This window comes from Apis cerana, linkage group LG2 (genome assembly GCF_029169275.1).
Source record: "Apis cerana isolate GH-2021 linkage group LG2, AcerK_1.0, whole genome shotgun sequence".
Taxonomy (NCBI): Eukaryota; Metazoa; Arthropoda; class Insecta; order Hymenoptera; family Apidae; genus Apis; species Apis cerana.
In genome coordinates, this window is record NC_083853.1 from 11,175,087 (window position 1) to 11,190,508 (window position 15,422).

At 46.5% G+C, this 15,422-nt stretch overlaps 1 protein-coding gene across 3 annotated transcripts in view; it reads left to right on the plus strand.

Moving 5' to 3' along the window:
- Positions 1 to 15,422, plus strand: part of LOC107996621 (uncharacterized) — a 53,458-nt gene that overhangs the window by 30,241 nt on the left and 7,795 nt on the right. For 2 of the 3 annotated variants that reach the window (XM_062071137.1, XM_062071139.1), the window contains exons 2-4: positions 12,508 to 12,643; positions 13,864 to 14,059; positions 15,210 to 15,420. In XM_062071137.1, coding sequence (XP_061927121.1) covers positions 12,508 to 12,643; positions 13,864 to 14,059; positions 15,210 to 15,420 — 543 coding nt within the window. Of the gene's footprint in view, positions 1 to 10,894; positions 10,935 to 12,507; positions 12,644 to 13,863; positions 14,060 to 15,209; positions 15,421 to 15,422 lie in introns of those variants that run through there. The other variant, XM_062071138.1, reaches the window with a different exon arrangement.

Here is a 15,422-nt window from a genome sequence, read left to right on the forward strand (position 1 = left end):
AAGTATCGCGATTTCGTGACTTTGGTTTCTCAAGCAAACGAAAGTCGAAACGAAGCTGGCGAACACGTCGGCCAATGTCCGACTCGTGGCGTGATGAGGTGTTTCGACGGTGCTTTGCCGCGACTGACAGATAAATCGCGAATCGAAGACGCGTGCCGTTTTTCCCGACAACCGAAATAGTCGCCGACTCGCCTCGAGTCGCCCGTTCGAAATATCCGCGCCACGAAAATAGAATAGTTTGCCGGAAAGGCCAGTGCGTTTTATTTATACGATTAAACACTCTTCCGCGCGATATCGAAGGTAATATATAACGAGGCGTGTCGTAAACACCCGTCACAACAGACTGGCGTGAACGATCAAATGATCGATGACATCGGGATGATTTGCATTCGTCTGGTTACGAGAAATATATATATATGTGTGTGTTAGAAGAAATATTACGCGAACATTTTCTAATTCTGCATTATTATCGAATCGGGTGATCGATGTTTTTCCCTCGCCCGCCACGCAGCGAGGAGAATTTTCCACTCGCAATAAACAAGCGAACAATAAGGCAAAGTGGCTGAGCCGTAATTACATGCGCGATGAACAACGAACGCGATGGAAAAAAGGCAGATTTTTGTGGAATGTTGAAACGCGAATCGTTAGATAACGGCGGCGCGAGCAGACGTCGCGGCACCGAGACGAAAAAAAAAAGAAAAAAACAACAAAATTCTTATCGACTCGTTGGAGAACATCGGTTTATCGTCGATATCATTTCGAGCGAAAATCGTATCAATGTGTATATTTTGATGGGAGGGAACGTTTCGATTAAATTCCGACTTCGAAGTCGAGTTTGAAATTCGAAATTGAATTTTGAACCGCGGAAATGATTTCGTAGGTCCAATTGATTGAATACATTTTCAAACGAACGTGTCGAATGATAAAAAGCGGTCTGGTTAGTTCCTCGTGACATTGTTCGTTAACTACTCCGCCTTCTTACATAATTCTCTGCGTTCCCTCTTTTTCTTTTTTCTTCTCCTTTTGTCACTTGTTAACGAACTCCTCGACGAAGTAGTTTTACATATATACGTACACGTATATATAGCGGTGTGCGTGAGTGAGTGAGTACTTGGCGAGACTGAGACCGAAGGACGATGGACGGAGATGGATGTGAATCGTCGCGAATGGAGAAATCTCGAAAGGCGGGAAAGGGTAAACGCGTCAGCTCGATTAAAAGGAAACACAGCGATAGAAGTGCACGATTACCTCACGTGAGACAGCTGTGAATCGACTGATATTACATCAACGGCCGGATACAATGCTGATACCTCTACACTCTTATAACACCGTACGCGAACGCGTGCGTTTAACGGCGAACGCCCGTCGAACAGGAAGTCGTCGTTCCTTGTCTGAAACGAGATACGCCGACTCCGTTTAAATTGCATCGACGGCGACTCCTCGGCAAGGAGATTAAATATAAATCGAGCGATCGCGTTCAATCGAACGTCGGGCCGGCCTAGATTCGTCTTGGAATTTATTCTCTCTTCGATCCACCACTCCACGCGCCGGACAACAATGCTTTTTCCGCTATTATTTTCTACACTGGAACTAATACCACATCTGACTCTCGCACGACCTGATCTCGATGTTCCACAAAACTCCTTTTTTCTCTCTCTTTCTCTCTGGAACGTGCACCGAGAACCGATGTCAGATCGAACCGAAGGAACCGAAAAATACGTATGTCTGTTTCGTCCGAATTGAAAGTAGTATCTAAGGAAGAATAAGTTCTTCGCCCATTCATCGCACGGGCTTTGATGCGCGGGTTCTGGAACGAAAGTAGAGCAGAGAGTTCTCGTCGCATTTCTCGTAACCGGGATAAAGGAAAGATCGATCGGGTACACGAATACGTGGAAAATAAAAAAGCGCTCTCGATATCATAGGATAACGCCCACGCGAGGGAAGAACAGGTCCGCGTATAAACGCGTAGCCTTCGAGCGATAATCGAAGCGAGCTCGTTGCCAAATATGTTTGCGCAAGAATCGCGCGTCCACTCCGTCTGAATCGTTGGAGAATTGGCGAGGGAATCGAAAGCCGCGTCATCCTGCGTTCGATCGACGACGGACACTTCCCCCACGGATTCGCCCACGCTCCACAACCGTTATCGTCGGAGGAACCACAGAGGGAGAACCGCAAAGGGTTGACGGTCAAGGATTGGATGCGTGCGCGCGTGTCGCCAAAGCCTGCAGCCTTGACATTGCCCCCCGGTTACCTCAGCCTTGTGTAATCGAACGGACCAACCACGTGCTAATGCAGCACACGCCTAATGTGGTTTGCTCGCGCGTCTCTCTCTCTCTCTTTGTGCGTGCGCGTAGTATTTGTGTCACCGCATAAATCACGATTCATCTCGATCGAGGCTGATCTATCCATCTATTTATTTATCCATTGCGCAACGATGGAGGAGGAGGAGGAGGAGGAATCCGTCCAAGATTTATTGAACGGGGTTCAATTGATTGGTCGACTCGATACGAAAAGTTTCCACGTGGAATCTCGCGATGGGGAAGAAACTGGTCCGGAACTGGAGCGGAGCGGATATCAGATTGTTTGTTTTGACGAGCAAACGTAACGCGACGAGTCTCGTTAATAACCTTACTGTACATACGCGAATATGGCGGCTCGTTGGCGAATTATTGGGAATTATTATCGGCGGTGGATATCGGCCGAAGGCGGAGTGCGCCGATCACTTCCGCTCGTTCCGCCCGAGATTACAGAGTGGCGGTGCATAAAATAAACCGAGTCGGGAGTGCGAGCGTTTAATCGAGTTTGCCGTGGTAATTGCGCTTCGCTCGAGGAGAGCTGCCTCGATCGACTGTTTACGCGCATACGTCGCGATTGCGTCGCTGTATTGCGGATTACTATTACTTTCCTCCCAGGTATTTTTCACTTTCGATGTTGTTGAAGTGCAGAAAAAAGAAGAAAAAGGGAAAAAGAGGAGGGAGCACCGGATAACCTTGGACGATCGATGCTCGTAAAACGATCGCCGGGAAATTCGACGTGCGCATCGAAGCCGTTATTACGAATGGTTCAACCGGTTATAAGAGCATCATAACCGCGTATACGTAATAACAATAACAAAATCTAATACGTAAAACACGATACGTGCTTTTATGACACTTTGCGACGTAATCGATGCTCCTCGCGTCTGTTACGATCATTCGTTCCTTGAGTCGGTGGTTAATTAATCTCGCCGTAATGGCTAATTACATAACTATCTAAATATATCTGAAATATATACCCGTATATATGTATACGTATATCTGGCCATCGATTCGTTCGAATGGATTGTCTCCTTCCGCTCTAATTGCGAGCACCGATTGCGAGCTGGTTAGATTACCTTACAACGATAATAACGTCGAAAGGAGGGATTGGAAACAAAACTTAGAATTGCTGGAACGATATCCGGTTTCGAGGCATCTGCGTATTCGTAACAAAATTGAGATAAAGGAAACCGGATGGCAATTAGAGGCCCTCCTCCGATATCCATTTATCTTTAGTTCCAGCCTATTCTAGATCTGTTTCCGCACCGCGTCAGTCATCGCAGAACACGGCGAAGAAATTGTATCGATCGTCAGCGGAGTGGCGCGTGACGAGAACGGGAAGAAGGAGCGTGTTGCCATCCGAATGAAACGATACCGCGCTTAACCGGTTTCTCGGTCGTTCGTAAATTATAATCCGTGTCCCAAGTTCAAGCGGGGGATCGGGGGTCGTCTCCATTCATGCGTCATTGCTCCAGGGTTAAACGGTGCAAGGAAGTGTGTGGAGCGGTGATTCGATCACTTTCGGTTTTTAAACGCTCCCGTTTCAACCGAGATCTATCGCCGAAAGGACGAGATCGAGAGAGGGTTCGCCGTTCACGTGCGTACGGCTCGTTAGATAAGATACGTTCGGAAAAATTCGCAGCGATGAATAGTAGCCACGGTTATCTGCATCCGTGAGAGCGCACGGTGATTTATCGTTCCGAATAATAGATGCAGACTGTGTCTGCATCTCGCAATAAACGACTTGGTTATTATAAAAAATACTGACCTCGACAAATCTTCCGCAACAGGTCAACGGATGCGGCGGCATCGATTCGGAATATTTCTATGGAAATTAACCTTTTCCCTCTATTTATTATCATTCCTTTTCGATTACCGCGCTCTATTGTTGCTCTACTGTTGATATTGCACGAAAAAACTGTCGTTTAAAGAAAAAAATCACAGGAAAATATTTTTCACGTCAATTTCGCATCCTCGATAATTTTCATCTCCATCCCGCTCTGCTTTATCCACAACGAGACGAGCGATATGGAAATCCATTGTTTCCACTCGGACCGCCCAACTTTCTTTCTTTCGTCTCCCTATTTCGACGGGCTGGAGATCGAATTCTGGAGAGAAGAGCGGTGGTCTATTTTTCGCTTCGTGGGAGAAGGAATTGCCTCTTTCGAGAGAGAGAAAGAAATGGCGGCACTTGCGAGTTCCGGGCGAACAAAGAGGGACTATTTTCGCGTGATTTCACGGAAGCGACCCCGAGGAACGCTCTCCTCTGTCGGGGATCCCTTCGTATTTAGGTCGCAAGCTCTCTCTCAACCGCCCTGTGCCGAGCCGGGCAACGTTGGATACGAGCCTTGTTCCAAATTTAGCCTCGGTGCACGGCTCTCGTAAGGCTTCTCCACCACCCTCTCTTCCCCATTCTCTTCGCTCGAGGCCGGGGTTTCGCGGGGAACTTTTTGGCGCTCGCGAGAAGATTCCTAGAACGGCACACGACGACGAAAACGTAACCGACGCGAGAACACGTGCCCCGTCGCGGTTCCACGCTTCGTCCACGACCACTCGAACCACTCCTCCCCCTCTCTCTGTCTCACTCTCTCTCTCTCTTTCCTGGTGACGCGCGATGATTCGCGGTAAGTTGCCGCAACAACGTTCTATCGCGACGCATTATTTATAGAGCTACTTGTCACGCGATAACGATGATCTTGGCCAAGGTTGTTGCTAACGGAACTGTTCGGCTTCGCCCAGTTTTACGCTTCTTCCGGAGTGATTTTTGCAAAAATTTCGTCCACCGTGTTTGCTCGAGTTCGAACGCGCCAAGGGAGAGGCGAAATGATTTTCGCCTGAATTATACTTCTTCGAATAACGGCTCGATTAATAAACGAATGAATCGACCGATTCGTCCAACTTTTTTAAAATTAACAATTTTCCAGTTCGTGTAATCTGGAAGGTTGATCCTCGTCGATCTCACGAACGCTCGAGAGTGTTATCATTTTACAAACCTCACGTAGATTAGGATTACGTTCGAAGGCGTGAATAGCGGATTACATCAGGGTATCGATAAAGAGATCGATCCCTCGACAGCTGCACGAGTTTCCTTATCAGGCACGAGTCTTTTTTCCTTTTCCCCGTTGGGCGTGCAATCTCGCGCATCGGCGAGCGACCGACTGCGCTATCACGCGATGCCTGATCGAAGAAAACCTCGTTTCAACCTCGTTTCGAATGAAATTCAAAGGTGCAACACTCGAACTCGACCTTCGATTGCTCGCAGATATACAATTGTGTACGAACAGGCTACTACGCGTGGTTGACTAATCTGAAATTTATCGTCGTTTCGAAGGTCAGGTGTGTTGTCGGTACGAAAGTGGGCAGGACGGCTGGGGACACCCACGCTCGATTCAACCCACACTTCTCTTTCCAAGGGTCCGCGCGTAATTGTGAGAGCGCAAGGCGTTCCACTTGAAAAACACTCGCGCGAGTTCGTTAATTGGCAGTTGGAGCGTATCCTCGTGGAAAAGCGTGCCCCTCTTATCGCAGCGTAGATCTGAAAGGAGCTTGATCGATTTCGATTCGGTCTATTGCGACCGGATTTGGAAAAAACTTGGGGTCGAAGGTTAAAAACTCTTTTGTAATTTTGCCCACTGGCTTCCCTCGCGTATCTATATCGATCGATGCTTTGCTGGGAACGAAATGTAGAAACGTTCTACATTAGAGGAAATGTTTTTAGGACGGAGTGGACGAGACCAGTCGTAGATATGTATATATTGTTGGACGTGTGGCACGAGTATGATGCAAAGGGATTGTAAAATCAATTGGAGGAAGGTAAAACGTATGTGCGTATGTGTGTGGGATAAGGAAAAAATAAATGAGAGAAATATGAACGAAAAATCTCAAAGTTTGATTCCGTGTGGAAATTTTATTAAACTTTTAATGATCCAGGGGATATATGTAAGCAGGAAGTTGAATCGTTAAATTAATGATACGAATCGTAAAATAGACGCGTTAAATTGAATTTCCGCGAATTGAAATTATTATACCGTATATAAAAATATATAGATGAAAATGCATATATTATATCGAAAACCCCTCGTCTCCATTATTAATTTATCGAAATGTTTACGAAGAGGTTTATAATATCGATATATAAAATATTTTCGATCCTTTATCGAATAAAAATTCGTAGAATTGTTTAAAAATATTCGTCGCTATTGCAACGTGCGCAAATCTAATTAGAAATCTTAATCCTGAGACTTATTAATGGCGAGCCTCGATTAATCGTCTCGTGATTTCGTCATAATCTTGACTCACACGAGTCGACGTATATGAAACGTAGGTGAGAATAATATTCCACAGAAGTAGAATGGACGGACAAAGTTGTTGGTCGGGTCGATGGTTAGTATCGTGCAAAGAACACGGATAGACTGTCGTCACAAATGTGTTGGTGGGGGTAATCGAACTCGAAACTGGGTCGTGTTCGACTCGATCGAGTATAACACGACTTGAGGCCGCGTCTCTCTATTCGTAGGTCGTGTCTTTTTCTCCTTTTTTTTTCTCTCTTCGATTTTATTCCACGTCTTTCGATCAGGAGACGACGACGACGACGACGATTCAGGTTTATCTGAAGATTCTTCCTCTCGCTTGGAGAAACTCGAGATTAGAGCAATAAAGGAATTATATCGTTTAATCGGTTGGATATCGTATTGACTCTAGCTTTAAGCATAATTTTTTTCTAGAAACAATCAGCAAGGATAGAGATAAGGGAACAATGCACTTGAAATTTCCTTATTTTACTTACCTTCACCTTTCGCGTACGATCACACGTATTGCCTGTAAAATTCTTTCGTGCACGCGAAATTTATTAAGAAAAGTGATAAAAAAAAAAAAATTCCAAGATTCGTGGAATTTACTTGGCTTCAAACAAATGTAACGTGCTCGATGCGAAGTAGCAAAATTGGAAAAACGGAAAAAAGTGACACGGCTTTCGAAGAATCGTGCGAAAGAATCACGCAACAGGCATCCTGTTCGTTTCGATTTGTCATCATTCTGGAAACGCGTGCGAGGCTCGTTACGCGCCGAGCGGCTTGGCCGACCTCGAGGACAATCCTTCCCGGATTGTAACTGGGAACAAAGTGAATGGCGGTCGAAACGATCCGCCGCGAAACACGAGCGACGCGTAATCCAGTTAGCGAAGTCGGTCGACACGCAGGAACGCCAGCCAGCTGCTGACGACAATTGTCAGCGTTAATTTCGTTCCATTTCTTGGCATTGGAGCGCGCGAGGGAGAGAAGGAGGAGGAGGGGAAGGCGCGAAGAGGTATCGAAGCAAAGAATGCACGATTCGATCGAATCTCTTTTTCCCTCGAGCTGTTCGAATTTGGAAAGAGATTCTTAACGTTCGATTCGGGAAGGAAGAATTTTAAAGAAAGAAAGAGACGTCGCGTTGATGGAAATTTCGTCAGACACCACGCATCGAAGAACATACGTTCGTTATAGCGTTATAGCGAGTAATCGGAAGTATCCAATTATAATAGACGAGTATATTATCCGTCAATCGTTCCCTCTCGTGTGTTTATAACGATTTAAATATGCATTTGTCTCATATTTGTCTCATATTTGATTATTTTCAATTCTACTTTAATTGTATCCTCGTGACTTGGATACGGGTTATTTTTTTTTTTTTTTGCAATATTACCGATAAACAGAATGAAAAAAATACGAAACAAACTAATGATACGATTTAAATAAATAATATTTATCGCGTAATATTCGAGGAATTAAGCGATTCACGTGAATTACGAATGATCAGGAACTAAGTAAATATTTACATTAGGCTTTAGCTAGATTACTGATAACGAGCGAAGAGAGGATTTATAGAATGCACCGCGTGTATTGGGATTTTCAATGGCCACGTACATGCAATTGCCTTAGCGGAGAATTTGGCGTATAAATAAGATCTTGGATATATATATAATTGGGAGGAGAGACTAGTCATAAATGATACATTCGTCCAACATGCAAATTGCAATTAGCGAAACGAACGAAACACTCGAGTGGCGTGAATAGCAGCTGAATCTAACGCTAAATGCTCGAGGGAGGAGCTCGAAAAGGGAAAGATCTTCTTCGTTTCTTCTTCGAATTAATCTGATCGTTCGCTCCTTTAAAAATTGCTCCTATTTTTCCAAATCAAACGTTTTTCAAACAAAGCGATCACCGAAAGGTAAATGGAACGCGTCTCATTCAAACAAACGCGTCGCCATCTTGCGCGGACGTTACGTAAATATTTAATTGTGCAAAGATAGCTCGCGAAGCTAGCGACTATGCATATCTCTCAAACGCTCCTTCCCTCGAAGAACAATTCAGCTCTCGTTCGATGAATCTCTACGCGTCCTCGTCACCATATTCCATCCCATCCACCGTGTGCGCTTTCTCGGATCCGCGCTTTCTCGCTCGTCCCTCGCGAATCGAATTAATCAATTCGCGGGACAAACTTTTCCTCGAACTAATTGCGAGATAGAGACGGACAGAGGAGAGAGGAGAACCCGTCGTTTAGCGGTTAAACGTCGGCGGGACGCGTGCCGTCGTTCGGCCAACTCGTCCCCGCGTAATTGAAGACTAATTGGAAAGCGGAGTGCTGGTAATTTACCGTTTATGCCAGACGAGCGATCCCAGCCCACTGTCTAAGCTCGCGCACGCACGCTTCCTCCTCTATCCGTCCTTTTTGCCCCCTCTCTTTCTCTTTTTGTCTTCTCTCTTCTTTTCCTTCCTCCTCTCCGCACCTGGCATTATAAATGGCATTTGTTGGAGCATTCGAGCGACGGCCACTCGAGTCTGCTCCACTTGCGCAAAGAAGCGCGCTGCAATTGCGTGGACATTGCGAGGATAGTTGCCGATTCGGGGTCGAACGGTCGTTCGGGCATTCGTGGTGACTTGCCTTCGGGATTTGGGTCAAACTACGCCCAGAAGCGTTATCCCCCGCGATTCCTCGAACCCGCCGTTCGACGAGGCACGAAGTCGTCGGGTTCGTCGTTGAAGTCGATTTATCGCCTCTCTCGTGACTCTATTAAGCGTCCTTCCGTTTTTCTCTTGCCGATCCCTCCCGCGGACGAAGCAAGCTTTGGCTTCGTGCCCTCAAGCTGGAGAAAGCGACCGGTATGCAAAGTTACGAGCGTGCAACGAGGTTACACGCGATAGAAATCAATTATCTTGTGGTTCCGTCGACCGGTTCGATTTACGTTTATCGATTTTTTCCAATTTTCCCGAGATTTTCTGGCGTGTAATTTTCAACGATCGCCGAATATCTGTCGCGAGAGATCGCCTCGAGCGCGGAACGCGACCCTGCTCGTTTGTACGCCCGCGGAGGCGTGGTTGACATTCAGGCTGTCCGTCGTACTCGAATACGAAATTGTCGAGAAGAAGGCGAGGGGATGGGTGGTCGACGTTGCCTCGAGCGGTTTAGAATCGAGCGATCATTGATATATAGAGGCCGGTGACGGGCCTCGATAAACGAGATTTTGACGTCAGCCGCGAACGTCACCACTGTTTGCCCGGTCGAATCGTTCGAGGCTAAGAGAAGATCTCGAAGATCCACGAGTGGAGTTTCTTTCGCAAAAAAAAGAAAAAATATATGCTTTTTCGTTGCGTTCAAATCGAGCGATCGCATAATCGACGACGGGCCGATAATATTATGGAAATAGAACAGCCTTGCGATCGCGGCAGGGAGAGATAAGATACGGATTGTAAGAAGAGAAGGTCAGAATCAATGGTTGGAAAATCTCCTCTTATATCTTCTTATATTAGGATTTTTCCTAACGATTTTTTAAACTGCATCCGTTCTCTAATTCAACACTTTCACGCCGGCACGCGAGAGAACAAATTACCGTTATTAAATTACTAAATAGCGTTAAATCCCCCGAAACAACAGGTGTTTATCTGTACGGCAAGAAAGCGGCCGTTCCGCCACGATGCCCGCGAAAAAGTAAAAGCGGAAGACCGTTTTCCATCTGTTGATCGGCTCGCTGTATATAACTCTTCCAACTCGCTCGTTCGAGAACTCCTTGCCGTCAAACCTTTACGTAAGCGGCGTTGGACGAAGTTACGAAACGGCCATTAAATTTCGCTTAGTTCCACGCTTAATTCCTCCCTAAACAACAGCGGCGGCGGCGATGCCAATTTATCCCCTTCTCGGCGTAATTTTTTTCCTTTCCTTTTCTTTTCCCCCTTTTCGAAACGGTCGGAAGCCGCGCGGAATTATTTCGCCCGCGGACCAACACCGGTTGCAGATCGCAGTTTCGCAACGCATACACCTGCGAGTGATTATCCCTCGCCTACCTTGGCTTTCCCTGCCAATAAGCGGCCGACTCGATTTGTCCTCGCGGAATAACCTGCCTGCGTCGCGGCAGAACGAAACTATTTCTACACGTCGATCTAAATATTTCGCAAGATGGATAGATTTCGACGAGAGAAAGAAACAGGGACCTTGCTTCGCGCTGTGCAATGTCTCTCAGACTCGAGAGAAAACGTTTTAAGTGGAATTCTTTTTTTTTTTTCCTTTTCCCTCCTCTCTTTTATGAAAAACGAGCAACGCGTGCCATAACTTGGAATGACGCTTCGTGGGTGTCGAAGATGGAACTTCGTGGGTGGGTGAAAGGTTAGATGTGAAATGTCAAGTTTTCGAATATTTCGAAAAGAAGCGAGTAATTTCCTTTCCTTACTCGACCGATTATCGGATATGTGCTCTTCTGCGATTTTTATTCGCTTGTTACGTAGAAGCAACGCGAATATATATATATATATATGTATATTTTTTAAGAAAATAAAAGCGGATGATATCCCCGGTTATGAGTAATTCGATAAACAAATGAAAATCTGAAAAGTAAAACCGTGTGCGCGTTTCTTTGTTGGAGGATAATCTAGACCGTTTTCACATTCTCCTCCTTTGAATAAACATTTTCCATTTTCTTGGTAAACTCGGTCTGGCAGCCAGTGGTGGGCGAAAATAGCAGCGGAAGCAACGGCCGCGGTTTCGACGCCTCGATGTACAGGGTGGGACAGGGAGCGAATGTCGATCGCCTGGGGTGGAGGGGAAAGAAGGGGTGGTGTGCGGAGCGATTCGATGAAACAAAGCTCGAAGAGCGCATGACCTTGGTCGCGTATTCCCTGGAAAAGCTCTCGATAATACAATCCCTCGATCGAATCTCGATGCTCGAGATTTTTTTTCGAAATTTTCCCCTCCTCCACTCCGTTTCGCCGTTCGATTCTTTTCCGGGAAAGTCGTTGAGATTTCTTTTCGTCCAAAGATGTACACGCGGTACGAGCTCGAACGAACGAGAGTGGATTCGAGATGAACTGGTTTCGCCCTATAAATAGGTACGTATCTGGAAAACCGAACGTATGGATCGAATAGAAGCTGTCAAGGTCGTTTCAAGGTTACCCGAATCCCGCGACCCTTGGCTCGCTCTTATTGGAGCAATTAGAATAATATATATATATGATCGAATCGGTTGTTTTCGGTGTTTCGACGACCTTCGCGTTGCCTTGACACCACGACCTACTTTTCTCTCTCTCTCTCTTTCTCTCTCTCGGGATTCGACGCGAATTTGTATTCCCCGACTTGGCGTTACGCTAATAGAACACCTTAGGCAACCGCTCCGCCCACTCTCGCGAGAAAAGTTTCGAGTTCCGTCTCGAACGCATAAACGTCACACCCGATATATCGTCGAATAAACATTTCCCACTGTCGTTGGCGCCTGTTCTCTTCGCCGTTCGAGAATAATAGCGCGCAGTTTCCTCGCAGGCCTCCCAGTTCGGGAATCGCGTGGATATTTCGGTGCGCCTCGTCGAGGAAAACGCCAGCGTCGAAAGTCAATGAACGAACGCAGGAAATGGGAAAAAAGAGAAGGAGGAAAAAAAAAGGAAGAAAAAAGAAAAGGAAGAAAGAAAGAAAGAAATGGGAATGCGTGGAAATCGTTGACCCGGTAGCGGTGGAATCGCCGGGATCGTATGAAATTTTCAAAAAAAGAGAAAAATACTTGGCAACGCGCGTTGAATAAAACACGCGCGACGACGCGTTATCGCGAGCGACGATCGATTTCCCTCTAGCGAGACTCGAGGAACCGCCGCCGTTGCCATCGCCGCGGTCGACGTGTCCTCTATTCTCTCCCTCCCTCCTCCCTCTCTCTCTCTATCGCACGCATCTCAGAACGTTTGTTTCATCTTTACAGTGGTCTACTGCGACTACACCGCCTCCGGAAGGTCGCTGCAATTTCTCGAGGAGTACATCGCGAAGGAAGTGCTGCCATATTTGGGCGACACCCGAGCGTCCACCTCCATCTGCAGCCTCCAATCCTCTCTGTTCAGGTGAGTCGATCCAACGACCATTCTTTTATTCCGATATTTCTATCGAGAGAGCGCGGAGAAGCGTGAAATGTGGCCACGATAACGATCGAGGTCGCGAGGAGGAGAACACGCGCACGCATCGTCCACGGCGGACGGGCATCGAGCGCGACACATCCGCGTCCACCAGCTGCCGCTTCCCAGAACCGATTCCAGTTGCCAGGCCGACCTATTAATCGGAGGAATTGCCGCCACGGACGTAATTGCGTCTTCTTCTTCGTCGTCGTCTTTGTTCGTGCGCGGTCGCACGTTTTCTAAATAAATGCTCGCTCGCGTGCATCGCGCGAGGATCGTTAGAAAGTATTGCTGGGAAGCACGCGCTGTGAATTCGTGATCGGCGATTTCCTACGCCGGGATTAACATACCGTGGCTCGATTCCGGTTGACGATACCGTTTCCGCGCTAAACGAGACTCGTTTTCTGCGCCACTCGACCGTACCGCACGCACGCACGCAGCCTTTCTATTTCTCTGTCGATGGAGCTCTTCTCACGCACGTTTTCCTATTTCCCGGTTTTTTTACCCGCCCGTTTCCGTTACTCGGCACAGTTTTCGATCGCGAGCGACCCCGTTATCCCTAAATCTTACGCGGTCGAACGTGCGAGGGGTGGTTCCTCGCCCGCCGCTCCATTCCCCGCCGCCTCGTGTCCCAGATCAATATCCACCGAGTCGAGCCCCGACCGCTTGGCCCCAACCGCGCTACTACGGATCCTCGACGAATCTGAAACACGCGTTCCACGCATCCTTCCCCCCCTCGCTCATCACTTTTACATATCCTTTCGGGCGGCGAGGGCTCGAAAGGTTAAAGGTCAAATTTTACGCGAACGTCAACGATTGTCGTATTCATTTTGCGAGCGGAAATGTACACTGGAAACTTATTTTGAATGGAAAAGAAATGGAAAAGAAAAAAAAGAAGTAGTGAAATTTTTGACAAGATAATTTTCGTTACGAATTTCACGTGCGTATCCTGCGCGAAAGGAAAAAGAGATGCGCTTTCCTTGGATCAACGTTAAATCGACTCGTCGCGGCCCATAAACGCGGTCCCATTTACGACTCCGTGCTCGCAAAGGATCGACAAAGGAAAGCGAGATCGGTAAATGTCGTTGAGAAACGCGTTGGCGACTTTACGATCGTTAATGGCCACGGAAGGTCGGATCGATGTGTCCTGACGGGAACGATCGTTACAGACACGAAGCCAGAGACATCGTCCGACACGCGGTGGGAGCTGGAGAGCAGGATGCGGTTCTTTTCACGGGTCAAGGCACGGCGGCTGCCCTCCGCGCGCTTCTGCGACACCTCGACCTCTCCAAATCCACTGTGGTCTTCGTTGGACCGTTCGAGCATCACGCGAATCTCCGCCCTTGGCGGGAGCATGGAGTCAGGGTAAGGAAAATACGAGCGGAATGGCGGAGTCGAAGGTGATTCTCGTCATTTGCGAAAATTGAGAATATTTTGTCGAATCGCCATTTAAGTAAGAATCCTTCCTCTCCGTCTTCTCCTCGAAGGATGTCCGCTTTCCAGCGAATCACGATCTCTCTCTTTTAACGATGACGATAATTTAATTTCGTTTTGTCTCGAGCTGTAAATGGACGTGAACGCGTATATTTAGATTCGAGGTGCGAGGTTAATAAACAGGATGCTTTTGTAATGAGACGGGCGAATCCTGATAACGCCTTTGTGCTTGGGTAGAAGAGGCATTCTTTCTCTGCGGGCGAAATTACTGTTGGGAAAGTTTTTCGAAGTCTTTCGCCGCTTCGTGGAACGTGAGCGCCACGACACTCCGGGAGGAAGTTTATTTTATAGATCTCTTCCTTTGAAATTCCCACTAACTTCGTTGCTATAAAACTTTCCGTTGGAAATGAAACACGATTTCTCTCTCCTAAGAATTTTTTCCCCCCTCTTCGCGAACGAATTGTTAATTTTATTTGAATTGCAAAAACTTTCGACAAATCACCGATTTGAATCTCAGATTCGGAAATAGACCTCGCAACTTGACTTTAATTACGCGTTTCACAAACGAGCTCGAGCCAAGATCGATATTCAACTACGATTCTTTTCCACCATCGAATTTATTTCTCGCCGCGATTATTTTTTACGAAAATTTTATTTAATACGACTCTCTTTAACATCTCGCTATATCTTACTATTTTATTATACACTTTGTTGTGTAATTTTGATTTTATGCGAATATAAATAGGAAAATTCGTCGTTTATTTAAATATTGTAAAAAGAAGGCATGAATCGTGTCGAAAATTAAAAAAAAAAAATCTAATCACCAGTCTAATAACTGGTCAACTTAAATTACATTCGTTACCTTTGAAATGCTTTCGTTGTATTAATTATATGCTATATATAAAAAAAAATAACAATGCGCAAATATATAATTACTCGCTGTTTGCACGATCGTCTCGATCACGAATGAATTACATGAAAATTAATAAGCATGGATCGTTAATCGCGTGCATGGCAGTGGTGTGCAAATTGCAAGCGAAGAGAACAATCTGTCGTAACATTTTGGAATAATTAACCGCAGATAATACGAGTGTCGGAGACCCGGGAGGGCTTCTTAGACTTGAACGATCTCGATCGAAGCTTGATCAAGATGCGATCCGAGGGTGTTACGCAAATGATCGGATGCTTCAGCGCTGCCAGTTGCATAACCGGGGTTTTGGCAGATGACGTCGCCACGACCCTCCTCCTCCATCAGTATGGGGCGCTCAGTATCTGGGATTACACCACAGCAGGT